General features: G+C 39.4%; 1 protein-coding gene across 1 annotated transcript in view; it reads right to left on the bottom strand.

The window, feature by feature from the left end:
- The window catches only part of LOC109914713 (single-stranded DNA-binding protein 3-like), a 47,643-nt gene that overhangs the window by 16,639 nt on the left and 12,930 nt on the right, over positions 1–18,074 (bottom strand). The window contains exons 4-9 of the mRNA XM_048593763.1: positions 12,382–12,441; positions 6,278–6,344; positions 5,600–5,673; positions 5,194–5,261; positions 1,875–1,923; positions 599–634 (exon numbers count right to left, since the gene is read on the bottom strand). Of these exons, the coding sequence (XP_048449720.1) occupies positions 599–634; positions 1,875–1,923; positions 5,194–5,261; positions 5,600–5,673; positions 6,278–6,344; positions 12,382–12,441 (354 nt within the window). The remainder of the gene's footprint in view (positions 1–598; positions 635–1,874; positions 1,924–5,193; positions 5,262–5,599; positions 5,674–6,277; positions 6,345–12,381; positions 12,442–18,074) is intronic.

Raw genomic sequence — 18,074 nt, 5'->3', positions numbered from 1 at the left:
TCAAATGGATCAGTTTAGAAGCTCTTTTCCTCTCATAAGCTGAACACTTCATTTTTAGTCCCGGACATAGATTAAACAATTGACAAAACTCGCCATGAGATGATATTCTACTGTATAACAACTCGAGTTCAAATTGACGGAGTTGTGTTTAAGAGTTTTCTCACCACAGGATATGGATTTTGATATCCAAACCGGATGCTGTACTGTTAACTGACAATTCACACAGAAAATAAGTTACTATACAAATATTATCAGAAAATCAACATTCTTCTATTCAAGCATTTTCAATTTCACTCAAATTTAAATATGCAAAAGCCTACTGCCAGTAATGTGTTGTGTTTTCTTCCTTATTATCAAAGACAATTTGCCACAGCACCATATGCTGATATATAACAGATCTCAGAGCAATTTTGACCAGACTGATTTACTAATGAACATCAACATATGCAGTATGAATGCCAGACAAAACAACAAAAATCAGGTGTTCATTTCTCAGCCAAAACACTTGGTGCTGCTGTTAACATCTGGCCAACCATTCACACACCTGGAACATAAACAGCACAGCCTACAGAAACAAAAACAACAAAATATTACTCACCACATAATTGCCAGGTGATGCTGATGAATATGGTATCTATAACAAAAAAACTGTAAATTCATCTTTTCTCCTTTTACAATTTTGACAGAAAGAAATTGTGAACAAGTAATTTGCAATTATTAAGATTACTTTACTCTTACTTGAATTGTCACAGATAAATTACTTGAATACTTGCTCGCTCTCTATTGGTTTTAATTGCAAATTTAATTTTCAGCACAACTGTCATTCTTCATTATTGAAATAAGCAAAGTGATGTTTTATACAAACTTATGTCTGCAAGTAGATTTCGACTGTGAAGCCACAGCTCAAGGGAAATATTAGTGGTGATATGGATGCTGTACACCAAGGTCCTGATGTTAAGCTGAACATATTGTGATTATAAAGGTTAACAATGGGAAAAGCTTGACAATTAGATACCAACAATATTTATGTTTAATTGTGTGTTTATTCATATATACACAATATCATGGATGCTCCACCCAAAAGCAGGTCTTTGGCTGCTGACATTCATTCTGAGCTTTCTTCTTGGCTCAGAAGAAAAGTGCTGGTTTGCTGTTGCTTTCCATGCTTCAGGACAGGTCTAGGAGGGAAGTCCCAGGTCTATCTCAACCTGAAATGTAACTGAACCCATGCTGTTGGTGTTACTCTGAACTACACACTAAAATCGAGAACAGCTGAGCTAAACAACCACAGAATACTTCATACGTACTTGGGAATTTTCTTTTTGGTCTGCTCACGTAATCAAACAATGGAAACAAATTCATGCTTTTGCAAAGTCATCAGTTCTTACTTTGCATCTTGCTCAGCATAATTACATGAATTATGTTGAGAAACACTAAAAGTAGGAAGACAGCAAGGAGGGTGTGCTGTCCTGCAAAACACTTTCGTTACACAAACTGAAGTAAATATTCATATTTTCACTTTCTGAATTGTTCATAAATTGACTGAAAATAATGGGAAATTTACAAGAAGCAAATCATCATATAGATTCTAGGATCTGGAGAACGTTGGAAAAAGAAAAAAGGGAAGAACTGAATTTTGCAATTAAAATCATGCATAAATAAGAATTCATTCATTTTTGTATCACAATATGTGTGTGCTTGTCCATAGGCATCAATTTCTTTTTATAAGAAACAATTACTGTAATTACGCAAGTAGTGTTTTATTATATGGGGAATATATTTCAGCTTGTGCATCCCTGTGACCATTTAAATGCTGAGAGGCAACAGATTTATTCTTTGCTGTAAGAGTCATACAAGCATTAAGATATACTTACTGAGTTTGCATTTGGTGGATTTGGCCATGGTCGACCACCTCCGGGACCCCTGCAAGAAACAGTGACAGATGGGAGTGTTAATTCAAATAACAAAATAATCTTTGGCACTTTACCAACAAGCAATTTATGCCACTGAGAAACAAAATGTTACTGTCTCAGTGGTAACAAGACTTCCCAATAATCCTCTCCCTTACGTAAGTGCAATCAGTTTTTTTTTTACACATTTTATTATCAAAATGTCAGGTGCCATACGTTAAGCAGTTCTTGAACTATACCACCAATCAGCATAGTTTTATCATTTAATTCATATGGATGCTTTTACAAAGAACTATGGAAATCATCAAGATTAAAAGGTTGAAATAAAAGGCAGGTCATGTATTATACCAGCATTGGTGATGGCAAAGATACAGATAACACAACTCAAAACTCAGAGTAAACAGTGCTTGTCAAAGGCTGGGTTTCCATGGATAAAAAACAGAGGAGGTTTTAGAAAGAGACAAATGATCAAATTAGAGTGCATAATATAACAGGAATCTTCAACAATTTGAAAGATGTTGAGGGGAAGCAGAGTAAGATTAGGTGGGCAATCCGAGAAAGTTGTGGGTAGGGGCGGGGGCTGGAATAGGACTGGAACAAAGAATGTTCCACATACCCCATGAAGAGACAGGCATAACTGGGGCCCATGTGGTACCCATGGCCACCCCTCTTACCTGAAGATTAGGTAGCTGGAGTACTAATGGGAAGTGACAACAGCTTTTATAATCAAATAACTAAAAGGATAGTCAAAGAAGAGGTGGAATAATTTAAAACAAAAGGTGGTCATCTTGTATATGTATATTAGGCAAAACAGAACAACAGTAGTGCATTCAGTTCCTCGAAACTGCTCACTCTTCAATGATTTGAAATCATCTTAACTGTATCCAATTGCCTTGGCTTCCACACTCATTGATAATAAAAACAAGGAGTGCTGGAGAAATTCAGCAGGTCTCATGCATCAGGGAGGGAAAAATAAAGTTTATGTTTCAAGTCCAGGCAATTGAGCTACAGTCAGATCAGAAACAAAACATTCACCATGTTTCTCCCTCCATAGATGCTGCCAGACCTGTTGAGTTTCTCCAGTATACCGTGTTTTATTTCCAGCATCCAAAGTACTGTGCTTTTACTCCTTATTCTTTTATTCCTTTGTCCAGCAAAATTGTATCAATCTCAGATTTAATACTATTAGTTCAGCTAGCATCTATTGCTTTTGGTGAAAAAAATTTCCACACATTTACAACCCTTTGGATGAAGAAGTCTGTTCTAACTTCTCCCCGAATGGCCTACCCTATTTCAAGTTCAGGTCCAGATATAAATTAGTTCTATCTACCCTATCAATTTCTACCCCAATTTCTATCAATATCCTCAATCAACTCACCCCTTAACTTTCGAGGGAACAGTCCAATACATGTAATCTCTCCTCATAATCACAATCGTGAACTCTTGGAAGTGTTCTGATGGAAGTGCTCAGCACCCTTTCCAAGATCACTGTATTATTTCCAAGGTGCAATGACCAGAAGGGAAAGATGGGGATGTTGAGCAATTGCTATGCTTCCATATATATATGGCAGATGGACAAAATGGGAATGAGGAGATTGAGGCAGTACCATCGCTAAAAGTAAATACTCGAAAGGAAAATGCAATAAAAATGTCAATTCCATTCAATGTCAATTCCACTTAAAAAAGTCACGATTGTCAGATTAGATTTTGGCTTGTGGGCTATTTGCTTGTGTGGTATGGTGTCAAAGGGCTTGCTAAAATTTAAAAATACTACATCCACAGAATTTAGTCATCAGAAAGTCTCTTCTTTTCCTTTAAAAGGACTCCAGCAAATTTTGTATTGACAATACTTCCCTCCTTTAAATCCACGGTGACTGATTTGTATCATATGTTTCCAGCAGTTGCATTGTTTGTTCTTTTAGCAGATCTTCAAACAGTGTAGTCACATATTAACAATTTCCATTTAAATATTATTTATAGCAGTGACTTTACCACAACCTACCAGATATATCTACAGTCCCATTTACCCCTTCCTCTTTTAACATTGAGTTGAAATACTTTACAAGAATCTCCATTTTCCCTCAGGCTCAAGTCCACACATAAAATGCTGTATCTCTTTTCGGTTTGTGTTTTCTAAAAACAGATCTACATCACTAAATATTTAACCAAAATGTGTCATTGTTGAATCACATCTCTGTGATACTCGGGATAGGAATACTTCCCTTGCCAATGAAAATTTTATTCTGAAGTGTGTTAGACTCTTAGATTCATCTACAGAACTCAGAGGTAATCATTTTCCTCATATCCTTGACAAGGCTCATTAATTTTGCCATTAATTTGGCATGCGGTCATATCCTTACCTTCTGCAATGAGTTAATGCAAGGTCTGAAGTTAAAATCTTGACAAAGCATAGGTTCATCAGGGCAGACCAATGTAGATGCAAAAGAGAGTTGTTTGTGCTCAAAGTTTTCGTTGTTTTATAAATCAAGGAAAAGGAAATTGATTTAAATAGGTAATAAGTGTAAGCAGCGTGCCACAATTCCCTGAACTAGGATTCTTGTACACAGATGTTATATATTTAGATTTTAAGAAATATTTAAAAAGATACAACATAAGCATTTTGCTATGAATGCTGACACACTTGGTTTAGGGTATTCCAGATATATACATAGAGGCCTACCTGGGGAACAAAACAAAATTGCGAAAAGTAATATGCAGACAAATTAACAAAAACAACCCCAGATGTGGAACACCTATAATAATCAGTAACTTTAATTATCTAATGATTATTTTTATTCTTTCACAGGATGTGAGCATCACTTGCAAGGCCAACAGCTGTTCATTTTTAATCAATAACAGATTCGGGCTAAAGTGGTATAAGAAACAAACAGAGGTTTTGGGGTGCTTTACAGAATTCTGCTGAGACCTGTTTGTTTTCCATTATATAAATGATTTAAATATAAGCATGGCAAACTATGAGATAGAACGCAGAAGATTGTAAGAAGATGTTGAAAGATAAGTGGCAGAAGCACCTCAAAACATTAAAGTAGTGCATTCTGAGAAAATAAAACATGAAAAAAGAACAACCTGAATTGAATGATTCCAAACTGGATGACAAAAAAGACATCTGGGTCTGATGTCTGGATCTTTAAAGGCAAAAGTGCAGTTAGAAAAGACTATTAAAAAAAATGGCAGGTATACATGAGGATATTGACCATATTGATAAAAAAAACAAGGGCGACAGAGGAAATGTATACAGTATGTAAGAGGTTTCTCTACTTACATGTTCATTCCAGGCATGCCTGGACCACCTAATGCATTCAGCGGGGGCCTCATTCCTCCTCCGTAACTCTGCAATGATAACCAAGGGTCAGACTACCATAAAGAAAAGAAAACCAGAGAGGAAGGGGGAAAGAAAGGAAAGTAGGTTAATGATTTCCCTAGTAAAACTCTAGGACAGTGGCCTGTGTTTTTAACATGAATAATACTGAAAGTTCAATGGAAACTTAAAGCTTCAGGTCTATAAGCAAAGAATGGATTACTTTTTAGGCAGTGTTTTTTTTAAAACTACATGCAACATATCCAATTAAGAATGAATATACTGCATTTATGACCAATGAATATACAAACAGTAACATCTCCAAAGGCACATACAGCAAAAAAAATGAATACAGTTAATTAATAATTACCTGCGGTCCTAAGGGGGGAACCATACCCCGTGGAGGAGTCATTCTCTGCATTGGTCCACCCATGGTCGGATGTCCTGATTGGCAAAATATCACAAACCTGAGTTATCTCTCCCGTGGTTTACCAATTCCTTCAGAACATCATAAAGGACTATGGAAAGGTTAGTACATTTCAGTTGACTTATGGATTTCATAAATGAGAACATATATTTTGCAACAATAAAATCTGTAGTAAACCGCTAAATATTCTTATCAAAATAATTAATAGTTTATTACACTTTACGTGCAATAAATATAACATACAATATACATACAAATACACATACATTAAACACAATTAAAGTCAATATAAATTTAAGTGGCTTCAGCTTAAAATAGCATTGTCTAGGTGACATTTTCTGTAGCTTGTATTTGCTTTATACAACCATAACATTGTAATAGCATTGTAAAAAGATGTAATTTGTTATGTATATTACAAATTACAGGTAACACTTTTTGTAAATACTGTGATTAATGTTTCCTATAAACGCCTAGTACTGTCTTGTCCACATAAGAGCAGATTTTCAGAAAATAAAAAGACAACAGAAAATTTTAGAATTGTGTTCAAATATTAAAGCACCTCATTTATCCACTATTAAGAACTGTCTGAAAAAATGTTATAGAATTGAGAATATTACTTACCTTGCTGCCGCGTTGGATCTATCCCACTGGGCAGCAATGGTTGTGTTCCTGGCACTCCTCCAAGTGACTGTCAGCAATGGGGTGTAAAAAGGAAGAAACACACTTTACCAATTAATTGATTGAACCATATAATATGCTGACGGATCTTGACAGAGACAATGTAAATTGCATGTTTACACTTATGGAAGAATCTAGAACTATGGGCAGTGTTTAAAGATCAGAGTCTGTTCATGTAAAAGAGAGATCAGGCAAAATTATAATCCGGATAAATGTGAGGTGATGCACTTGGGAAGAATAAACATGGCAAGGGAATAGATGAATGGTAGAATTCTGGGAAGTACTGAGGATCAGAAAGACCTTGGTCTGCATGTACACTGTGGTCCCTTAAGATATCAGGGCTAATGGATAAAGTGGTTAAGAAGGCATATGGTATTCTTGCCATTATTAGTTGAGGCACTGAGTTTAAGAGCAGGGAGGTTATGCTAGAACAGTATAAAACACTGGTTCGGCCACAGCTAATGTAATGTGTGCAGCTCTAGAATCCATATTGTAGGAGGCACAAGGGTGCAAATGGAGAGGATGCAGAAGAGATTTACCAGGATGTTGCTTGGACTGGAGGGTTTCAGTTATGAAGAGAGTCTGGAAAGACTGCGGTTGTTTAACTTAGAGCAGAGGAGATGAAGAGGGGACATGATTGAAATGTCTAAAATTGAGGGGCACAGAGAGGGTGCACAAGAGGAACATTTCCACTTGAAGAAGGGATCAGCCACCAGAAGGCACGGATTTATAGTAAGGGGCAAAAGGTTTAGGGATGTGAGAAAAAACCTTTCCACCCAGAGGGTGGTGGGAATCTGGAACTTACTGCCTTTAAGTGTGTAGAGACAGAAACCTTCATAACATTTAAGAAATATTTAGACATGCACTTGCAATGCAAAGACATACAAGACTATGGGCCAAGTGCTGAAAAATGGGATTAGAAGAGTTAGGTGGTTAAAATTGTTTCAGATATAGTAGGAACTGCAGATGCTGGAGAATCTGAGATAACAAGGTGTAGAGCTGGATGAACACAGTAGGCCAAGCAGTATTAGAGGAGCAGGAAGGCTGACGTTTCGGGCCTAGACCCTTCTTCAGAAATAGGCCTGAAACATCAGCCTTCCTGCTCCTCTGATGCTGCTTGGCCTGCTGTGTTCATCCAGCTCTACACCTTGTTATCTTAGAAGAGTTAGGTGGCTGTTTTTGACTGGCATGGACATGATTGGCTGAAGGGTCTTTATGCTGTAGATATATATGACTCTTTGAAACTATCCTCCAGAAAAGATGGTAGAAGTAGAATCTTTGGATATTTTAAAGCAAAATTAGATTATTGTTAAGTAAGGGGATTGATGGATTATCATGGGTAGGTGGAAATGTGGATTCAAGGTTCCAATCATATCAGTATGATCTTATTGAATCACAGAGCAGGCTTGAGGGACTGAATGGCCCATGCCATTTCATTTGTTTGTTCGTATGTTTGCACCTAAAAATGCATCTATTTTAATTCTGAGATGTGATTTCTAGTCCAATTAAAATCCTAGTGTACCAAATTTTAGACTTAGTTTTAATTACTCTTTAATCTTTGATTAATTACATACATATAACTGTTCCCTGTACATGTCTTACACTCAAATCTACCTATTCTGCGCATAGGCATGAGCACAGAGTCAGCAATTCTACAGCGTTGTCATCTCACCTCCAGTCTATACACCCACCTAATAAAATCTAGCACCTGGAACATGGGATTACTGTACAAATCCAATATTCTGTAAGCAAGAAGTGATTGTTCATTTGGGTTTCTTTGATACTTTTTGCAACCTAGTTAAGATATGCAGCAAAAACATCAAAAATGGCGAAAGGCAGCGAAATCAAGTTCAAGTGTAGCCGATGTACACAATTACAGTATCACTGCATTACTGGGTGTACTGGGGACACTAAGAATGTAGACAACAGAAGAACACTTTCGGAAATGGTACTTACTTTGACAGAATGTCCAAAGTCTGCAGCAACTTTGACTTTAATAGTGTCAGTACTCCAGGAACAGGGTGATACAAAACTGTCAAGGCATCTCTCTGATAATTTGTAACACAGCCATTGCCGAACACCATGTTTTTCAGGGCAGTAGTATAGGTGTCCCACGTGTGGGCCAGAAAAATGCAGAGCCCATAAAAGGTGACATCAAGTCAGTATTCAATGCTGATTTAGTACCCCAATTAGTTTTCACTGGTCCCATAATGTCCATGCTTTAGCGTGCAGAGTTCAATGTTGTTCAGGATTCACCCCTGTAATCCCAGCACCTTCAGTGTTGTACCATTTAACTTGCAGATGATGTGCTTTTCACTTTTCCTTTTGTTGCTGTAGAGTTAAGGTAAATAGTGTGTCAACAGATGAGTTGATTGAAGTTCTTTCAAATGAAAAGTGCTGGATCTTTGGATGGAGAATTGTAGTTTTGAAAGACCTCTGGGTATGTGTCACACACACCAAGTCATGGAGTTTCTACTTGCAGTTTGTCTGGGGTTGGCGTATGACACTGCTCAGATTAAGGTATCAGGAGTAGGCAGGAAGTGGAGTGAGGCCACAATCAGATAGCCATGATTCATGAATGGCGAAGCAGGCTGAAATGGTTCAATGGCTTACTCTGCTACTAATTTGTATGTTCTCAAATGGGAGTGCTCAAACAGCACCCTTCCTGACTGAACCACACTAAAAGTGTCTGTGGCGATGTTTCCACAAAATGATCACAGGATTGAGCTGTCTCGTCAAGCTGGACCGACAACCACAGAGCAAGGCAAAGACAGTGCTGCCAGTTGTCATCAAAGACACCATCATCTTCAATTTCTATACCTCTGGCAAGTTGGCACTATCCATGTCCCTCCCTGGCTGCTTGTAGTACATGCTTCGCCATGCTATAGGGGATCCTTTGCAGTTTAGTGAACAGATTCTGCATATTTTACATTTGAATTCTTACCATGTTTCAGCACAGTCACTTTAAGTACATAGTCAGTCACGGCTATAAAATGTTGGTATTTTACAACTTTACCAATTGCAGAGCATTTCTGCCACATGAGTTTCTAAATAGTCAGCAAACATAAGTGGGAAAATCTGAACATAACTTGCTGGTCAAGAAACTGACATGAACCAGGGGAACACTAATTTTTCATCCTGGTTGGATGTGAAACAGATGTTCTACCCAGTTTCACAGATTTTCTAGCCAGCAAATTATGTACCAATTATCTTCTCAAATTCTGAAATATTATGGATTGGCATGATTGTTGGCAGAGGTTTTTTTATGTATTTAAATTAAGGTCCTGCAAAAATGGTTTATACTCAAATACAGGCAGTCTCTGTGAACAGGTTCCAATCTGAAGTTCATGCTCAAGTCAGCTTGTACACAGGTTGGAATGCAATGCTGGAAAAAGTAAAGGAGCCATTCGTCAGTACAGGAACTGTTCCTATGTCGGATCTTTAAAATTATAACCCTGTACGAAATCCATTATAAGTATCAGCATTCGTAAGTTGGACGTTCATAAATCTGGACCACCCTGTATCAGAATAGTGCCACAAGTTTACACAATATTTTAAGAAATTAATTCTTTATCTCTTTTTATTTATTATTGTACTCATATAGTGAAAGTAGTAAAAGCATTTGTGATATCTTTGTTGTACCCTTTAATGGGCCAGCACTTTGTACCCAATTTCTAGCACTCCATAAATACGAAGGAACTGCAGCACTTTCAATATCATGCACCGTCTTTTAAAAATATCAGACTGCCTGAACAACATTTGGCACTAGATGAGCAGAAATTTTGTCTAACTAAAATTAGGAAGACACTGGGCTGAATTTCCCTGATAATATAATGATACGCTTGAAATCCATGGGACTGGGAAAATTGGAGTCAAGTCTAGATAGGTCCCATAAGCATTCCCTCTGCTCAGAAATTTTCCTGGAAAAGTTTGCTCTTGGGAGGGAGGCAGGCAGCAAATTTATATACTAATGGCTGTATGCAGGATTGGCTTTGCAGCATTGTTAACTTCTAAGTTTGAAACCATCCAAAATCCTGCCGCCTATCTCCTAAATTGCGCCAAATGCCTGTTCACTTATCACCCCCAATTTAGAACACAGAACATAGAACATAGAACAGTACAGCACAGTACAGGCCCTTCAGCCCGCAACGTTGTGCCGACCTATTATCCTACTAAGATCAATCTACCCTGCATACCCTACATTTTACTATCCTCCATGTGCCTATCCAAGAACTGCTTAAAAGTCTCTAAAGTATCTGACTCCACTACCACTGCCAGCAGCACATGCCACACACCCACCACTCTCTGAAGAACCTACCTCTGACATCTCCCCTATACCTTCCTCCAATCACCAGCAGATCTACACTGACTCCTTGTTGAACAATACATCCATTTTAAAATTCTCAATCCTTGTTTCTAAATCACTCCACGGCCTTGTCTTTTCATGTATCGATAATGTCCTGCAGTTCTGCAATCTGCAAAGACCTGTGCTCCTCCAATTCTACCCTCTCGCATATTGCTGATTTTAATCATCACAGCTTTCAGGCCCTAAATCCTGAAATTCCCTCCCTAAGCTGTGTGGTCTTTCTTTTTCTCTTTCCATCTTTGAGATTTGTTTTTAAAAACATATCTCCTTAAACAAACTTCTGGTCATCTTACATATATTTTGTTCTTTCATGGGATTTGGACATTGCTGGCTTGACCAACGCTCATTATCTGTCCTTAATTACCTTAGAGATGGTGGTGAGCTGCAATTTGGAACTGCTTCAGTCCTTGGACATAGAAGCAGTAGTGCTACTAGGAACAGAGCTCCAGAAAATGATCCATAGACAGGCGATATGTTTCCAAGTCAGGATGGCATGTGGCGTGGAGGGGAACTTGCAAGTAGGTGGTGGTGTTCCCAAGAAACAGCTAACCTCATTCTTCTAGGTGGTAGAGATCTAGAAAGTGTGGAAGGAGCCTTGGGTGGTGTTGCGGTGCATCCAGGTAATTAAGGATGTAAATGTTGAATGGTGGTGTAGGTACTTATGAAGCAATCTGCTTTGTTCTGAAGTATTGAGCTTCTCGAGTGCTGTTGGAGCTGCACCCATCCGGGCAATTGAACAGTAGTCTCACACTCCTGAGTTGAGCCTTGTATACAGTGGATAGGTATTGGAGAGATACGAGGTGAGTTACCTACTTCAAAACTCCTAACTTCTGACCTGCTCTTGCAGCCGCAGTATTTAAAATGGGTGGTCTAATCCAATTTCTGATGAATGGTAATCACCAAATATGTTGATACTGAGGGATTCGGTGATGGTAGTGCTACTTCATGTTGAAAGGAGGTGGTAAGTTTCTATCCTATTGGACTTCGTCATTGCCTGATATCTGGGCAACAAGAAAGTTAGCATGTTACTTGTCAGTCCAAGCCTGGATGTTGGTCAGGTCTTGCAGTATTTGACATAAACCGCTTCAATGTTTGAACATCATGCAATCGTCCACTTCTGACCTTATGATGAAGGGGAGGTCATCGACGAAGCAGCTGATGATGATTGAGTCCCCCGAGGAATTCCTGCATGATGCCCTCGGCTGAGATGATTAACATCCAACAAATACAACTACCCTCCTTTTTATGGTTGCTGCTGGTACTACACTTACTCAAAGACAGGCGTAGGTACAGGTCAGTGATGGCAGAAAGGGGTCACAAGGTGAGCTTGGAGGGGAGGGTAGTCAACTGCAAAAACAATGTCCTCCCACCAGTTCCCCTTTTCAACACTGCATCCCTTAATCAGGTATTGAATAAGAAGGAATATTGTTGCAAATATCATTTTCTACTTACCTTCATGAACAATCAGAACGGCTACTGCAAAGAGAAGGCTACATTTCTCAACCAAACCAGTTCCTTTTTTTATTTTGAGATGTAGCAATGTAATGTACTCCAACCAAAGAACTAAAGTATAATTATTATAGGCATTTCAACAGAACAAATCAATACAGCAAACAGCAGTGAGTATAAGGCTTCATAAAGTGAAGTTTCTTGATATCATGCACTACAAATATAATTTTACCTGATTAGGTATTCTGAGGGGCGGCCTGGGGCCTCCTGGATAACGAGGTGACATGAAAGGCTGCAACAGGTAAATAAATGAAAAAATGCACTTTTTAACAAAGATAATTCAACTTTTGCATCACATTTATTTTTAAGCATCCAATTCCATTTTATTTTCTACTGTTATAGGGTCTTGCCTCTAAAAATGACCTTCGGAAGAGAAAAGGGCCACTATCTCATATCTACTTAACATCCATCACATCGACTCAACTGCATTCATCCTTTAAAAGATCACTGGTCAGATTATTTTCTCCCACAAATGGTGGTACATTACAGATCACTCGGTGAAGCCAGAGTACATGTGGGAACATGCATCTTTACATGCATATATGTTAGTCTAGAGGTTTTTGATAGTAATGGAAGAGGCTCCAACTTTCTTTGTCACGTAGCTGACCATGGCTTTCTCCCACTCTTAAAAACCTGCCATTGGCATGTGTTGGAAGGTCAATAAAAACCTGTCTGATCACATTTTGGGTGCACCTTCCTCAGCCATCAAGTCCTGGGTGAAGTGAAATCTGGAAGTTCTGATTCAGAGTTAGAGTCACTAACCACTGTGACACAGGACCTACCTTTCTTCTACAAGCAGGAAGCATTATTATTAGAAAACACATTCACTTGTCATGCATTCAACATTCACCACTACAGTCCCTGGGTTATGAATGGGCTCTGTTTTTAAGTACATTTTTAAGTTGGTTTGTACTCAAGTCAGTAGACAATAAAATACAATACAATATTGTACAGCATAAAATAACTGTTTGAAAGTTTAAGCAAATGTTTGCATGGTGAATCTTAAAAATTAATACTAACATGGTATGTCTTTCGTAAGTATGAGCGTTCGTAAGTCAGACGTTCATGAATCAGGGACTGCCTGTACAAAGGTCTAACTAATATGAAGCTAGCCTCTTAATTATTACGAAGCCAATTTTAAAAAAAGTCAATCACGGAATGTAGGCGTCACTGGATAAAACAGCATTTATTCCTCATCTCCATTTGCCCTTGAGAGGTTGGTAGTGAGTCACTTTCTTGAACTACAGAAACCTAATGTCTGTTCACTCACAGTGCTTTTAGTATGGAATGTTCTCTCTATATAAGCATGCAGCTGCTCCTAGGTTTTGCAGTTAATGACGGCATTGACTTCTGGTTCCAGAAGTCACTGCCTTGCAAGGTCCTTGGGGGCCTACGCAGCTGGAAGGAAAACTAGAAGAAATGCCGTTAATAAAGGTGGTACAGGATTTTGAATCTGTGACGATGAAGGAGTGGCAATATACTTCCAAGTTAGGATATTGTGTGGTTTGGAGGACAACTTGCAGATAATTAAGCTCCCATTCTTCTGCTGGTCTTGTACAAATTAATAGAGGTGATGGGTTCGGAAGGGACAATCAAAGACTTAAGTTGCTAGAATGCATCTTGTATACAGTGCACACTGCCTCCATTGTGCATTGGTGGTGGAGCATGTGAATCATAGAATCCCTACAGGGTAGAAGCAAGCTGTTCGGCCCATCAAGCTTACACCATCCAACCCAGATTCACTTCCCATACCCTATTCCTGTAACCCTGCATTTCCCATGGCTAACCCACCTAGCCTGCATATCTCCGGACTGTGGGACAAACCAGAGCACCTGGAGGAAACCCACACAGACATGGAGAATAGAAACATAGAAGATAGGAACAGGAGGCAGCCATTTGGCCCTTCGAGCCTGCTCCAGAATCATCATGATTGTGGCTGATCGTCCAACTCAACAGCCTAATCCTGCTTTCTCCCCATAACCATAAGGCCATAAGACATAGGAGCAGAAATTAGGCCATTTGGCCCATCAAATCTGCTCTGCCATTCAATCATGGCTGATAAGTTCCTCAACCCCATTCTCCTGCTTTCTCCCCGTAACCTTTGATCCCCTTGATCATCAAGAACCTATCTATCTCAGTCTTAAATGTACTCAATGACCTGGCCTCCACAGCCTTCTGTGGCAGTGAATTCCATAGATTCACCACTCTCTGGCTGAAGAAGTTTCTCCTTATCTCCGTTCTAAAAGGTCTTCCCTTTACTCTAAGGCTGTGCCCTCGGGTCCGAGACTCTCCTACTGATGAAAGCATCTTCCCAACATCCATTTTGTCCAGGCCATTCAGTATTCTGAAATCTTCAATTAGATCCCCCCTCATCCTTCTAAACTCCACTGATTATAGTCCCAGCGTACTCAAACGTTCCTCATATGTTAAGTTTTTCATTCCTGGGACCATTCTCCTGAACCTCCTCTGAACCTGCTCCAGGGCCAATACATCCTTCCTGAGATATGGGGCTCAAAACTGCGCACCATACTCCAAATGGAGTTCTAGGAAGATGTAACTAGTAGAGTTGACAAGGGGAAGCCCGTCAATGTGGTATTTTTGGACATTTCTGAAAGCGTTTGGCAAAGTGCCACATAAGAGATTATTGTGCAAGATTAAACCTTTGCTCCCATTTGCCCTAAGTGCTATATCTAGCTGTATCTTGAATATATTCAATGTTTTGCCATCAACTACTTCCCGTGGCAATGAATTCCACAGGCTCACCACTCACTGGGTGAAGAAATGTCTCCTCATCTCCATCCTAAATGGTCTACCCTGAATCCTCAGACTGTGACACCTGGTTCCGGACACACCCACCATCGGGAACGTCCTCCCTGCATCTACCCTGTCCAGTCCTGTTAGAATTTTATAAGTCTCTATGAGATTCACCCTCATTTGTTTGAACTCCAGCGAAAACAATCCTAACCTAGTCACTCTGTCCTCATTGGTCAGTCCCGCCATCCCCAGAATTAGCCTGGTAAACCTTTGATGCACTCCCTCGAGAGCAAGAGCATCCTTCCTCAGAAAAGAAGGCCAAAACTGCTCACGATACTCTAGGTGTGGCCTCACCAAGGCAACAACACATCCCTGCTCCTGTACTCAACACCTCTCGCAATGAAGGCCGACATACCATTTGCCTTCTCTACCACCTGCTGCACCTGCATGCTTACCTTTAGCGACTGGTGCAGAAGGACGCCCAGATCCTGCTGCCCACTCCCCTTTCCAAATATACAGCCATTTAGGCAGTAATCTACCTTCTTGTTTTTGCTTCCAAAATGAATAACCTCACAGTTATCCAAATTATAATGCACTTGCCATTGATTTGCCCACAGACTCAACCTGTCAAGATCATACTGAAGAATCTCTGCATCCTCATCACAGTTCACCTTCCCACCCAACTTGGTATCATCTGAAAACTTGGAGATGTTACATTTTGTTCCCTCATCCACATCATTAGTATATATTGTGAATAGCTGGGGTCCCAGCACCAAACCTTGTGGCACCCCACTGGTTACTGCCTGCCAATGTGAAAACCCATTAAATTCCTACTCTTTGTTTCCTCTCTGCCAACCAGTTTTCTATCTTTCTCAATACACTTGCCCCAATCCCATGCATTTTAATCTTGCACAATAATTTCATATGCGGGACTTTGTCAAACGCTTTCAGAAAAGTCCAAAAATACCACCTTGACTGGCTCCCCCTTGTCAACTTTAAGTACATCTTCCTAGAAATCCTAGATTTGTCAAGCCTGATTTCCCCTTCATAAATGGAACGTGCAAACTCCACGCAGACAGTCACCCGAGAGTGGAATCGAACCCAGGTCCCTGGCGCTGTGAGGCAGCAGCACTAACTGCTGCGCCACCATGCCACCCAATGTTTAAGGGGGTGAATGGAGTGACAATTAAGTGGCTTACTTTGTCCTGCAGGGGGCTGTGCTCATTCAGGCAAGCGGAGAGTATTCCATCACCCTTGTAACTTAGTCCATTAGACCGTTTGGAATAGGTCATTTGGGCATTTGAACTTGCTCCAGCATTCAATAGGATCATGGCTAATCCGACATTCTATACGTCCACTTTCTTGCCAATGGTCCTGGATTCTCCTACTGATCACAAATTAATCTCAGCCTAAAATTTATACAAGGATACTGTCCCGCTGCTCTTTCTGGCAATGAATTCTCAAGATTCTCAACGCTCTGAGAGAAGAAATCCTACCTTATCTCGGTTTTAAACTGGTGCTTACTCATTTTGAAACTATTCCCTCTAGTCCTAGACTCTCCTATGAGGGGAAACATCCTCTCAGTGTTTACTATGTCAAACCCTTTGAGAATCCTACATGTTTCAATGAAATCACCTCTCATCATTCTGAACTCCAGTGAGTAGAATCCTAACTTGTTTAGCCATTGCTCATAAGATAATCCCTCCATACCAGGGAACATTTGCTGTACTGCTCCAATGAAATGATATCTTTCTTTAAATAAGGGGATCAAGTCTGGTCACAGTACTCCAGATGTGGTCCAGCACATTGTATAGTTGCAGTAAGACTTCCATACTCTCATACTCCAACTCTCTTGAAATAAAGAGCAACATTCTAATAGTCTTCCTGATTACCTGCTGCATGTGAGTACTAGCTTTGAGTAATTTGTGCACAAGTACCCCTAAGACCCTTTGTGTTGCAGCTTTCAACAGTTTTTTCTACATTTCAAAAATAATATTCTGTCCTTTTGCTCCCTCTTCCAAAATGAAGAACTTCATATTTTCCCACGGTATACTCCATTTGTAAACTTTGTGCTCACTTACTTAAGCCATCAACATCTTTCTGTAAACTATTTATATCTCTCTTGTAACCTGCCTTTCTACTCATTTTTGTGTTGTCTGCAAACTTGGCTACAGTACATTCATTTCCTTCCTCCAAGTCATTTATATTGTGAACAGTTGTAGTCCCAGCACTGATCCCTGTGGAACCTCACTGGTCACAGGTCACCAATCTGAAAAGACCTCCTTATCCCCACTCACTGTTTCCTGCCATTAGCCGATTCTCTATTCATGCCAAAATACTACTTGTGGACTCTTATCTTATGACTTAAATTTAATGTGAGTTATCTTGTTGAACACCTTCTGGAAGTCCATATCTACTGATTCCCCGCTATCCACTCTGATTGAGACTTCCTCGAAAAACTCTAATAAATTAGTTCCATATGATTTCCCTTTCATGAAGCCATGCTGACTCTATTTGTTTAGGTTATAATTTTCCAAGTGTTTTGCTATTACTTCCTTCATCATTGATTCCAATGTTTTTCTAGCAATAGATATTAGGCTAATCAGCCTATGGTTATCTGCTTTTTGCCTCCCGCCCTGTTTGAATAGGTCTGTCGCATTTGTAGTTTTCCAACCCTCTAGCAATTCTCCAGAATTCAATGATCTTTGGCAAATTACAACCAATGCATTTGCTACCTCTTTTATGATGCTAGGATGCAAGCCATCAGGGCCAGGCACTTATCTGCATTTAATCCATACTACTACTCTCGTAACGGTGGTAGTACTTAAATTCTCCCCCATGTTTTTCACATTAATGGGATGTTCGAAGTGTCTTCCAACATAAAGACTGATTCAAAACATGCGTTTAAATTCTCTGCTATTTACTTGTTCCCAAAACTGTCTCCTCAGATTTGTTTTCTGAGAAGCTATGTCCACTTTGACCTCTCTCTTCCTTTTTATATATTTAAAACGTTCTTACTATCAGTTTTTATATTCCTCACTATTTTGCCCTTGTAGTTTATTTTCCCTGTCTTTATTATCTTTTCAGTCTTCCTTTCTTGGATCCTGAAAT

Source organism: Rhincodon typus, chromosome 3, assembly GCF_021869965.1.
Source record: "Rhincodon typus isolate 14 chromosome 3, sRhiTyp1.1, whole genome shotgun sequence".
Taxonomy (NCBI): Eukaryota; Metazoa; Chordata; class Chondrichthyes; order Orectolobiformes; family Rhincodontidae; genus Rhincodon; species Rhincodon typus.
This window is presented reverse-complemented; position numbering and strand designations above follow the sequence as displayed.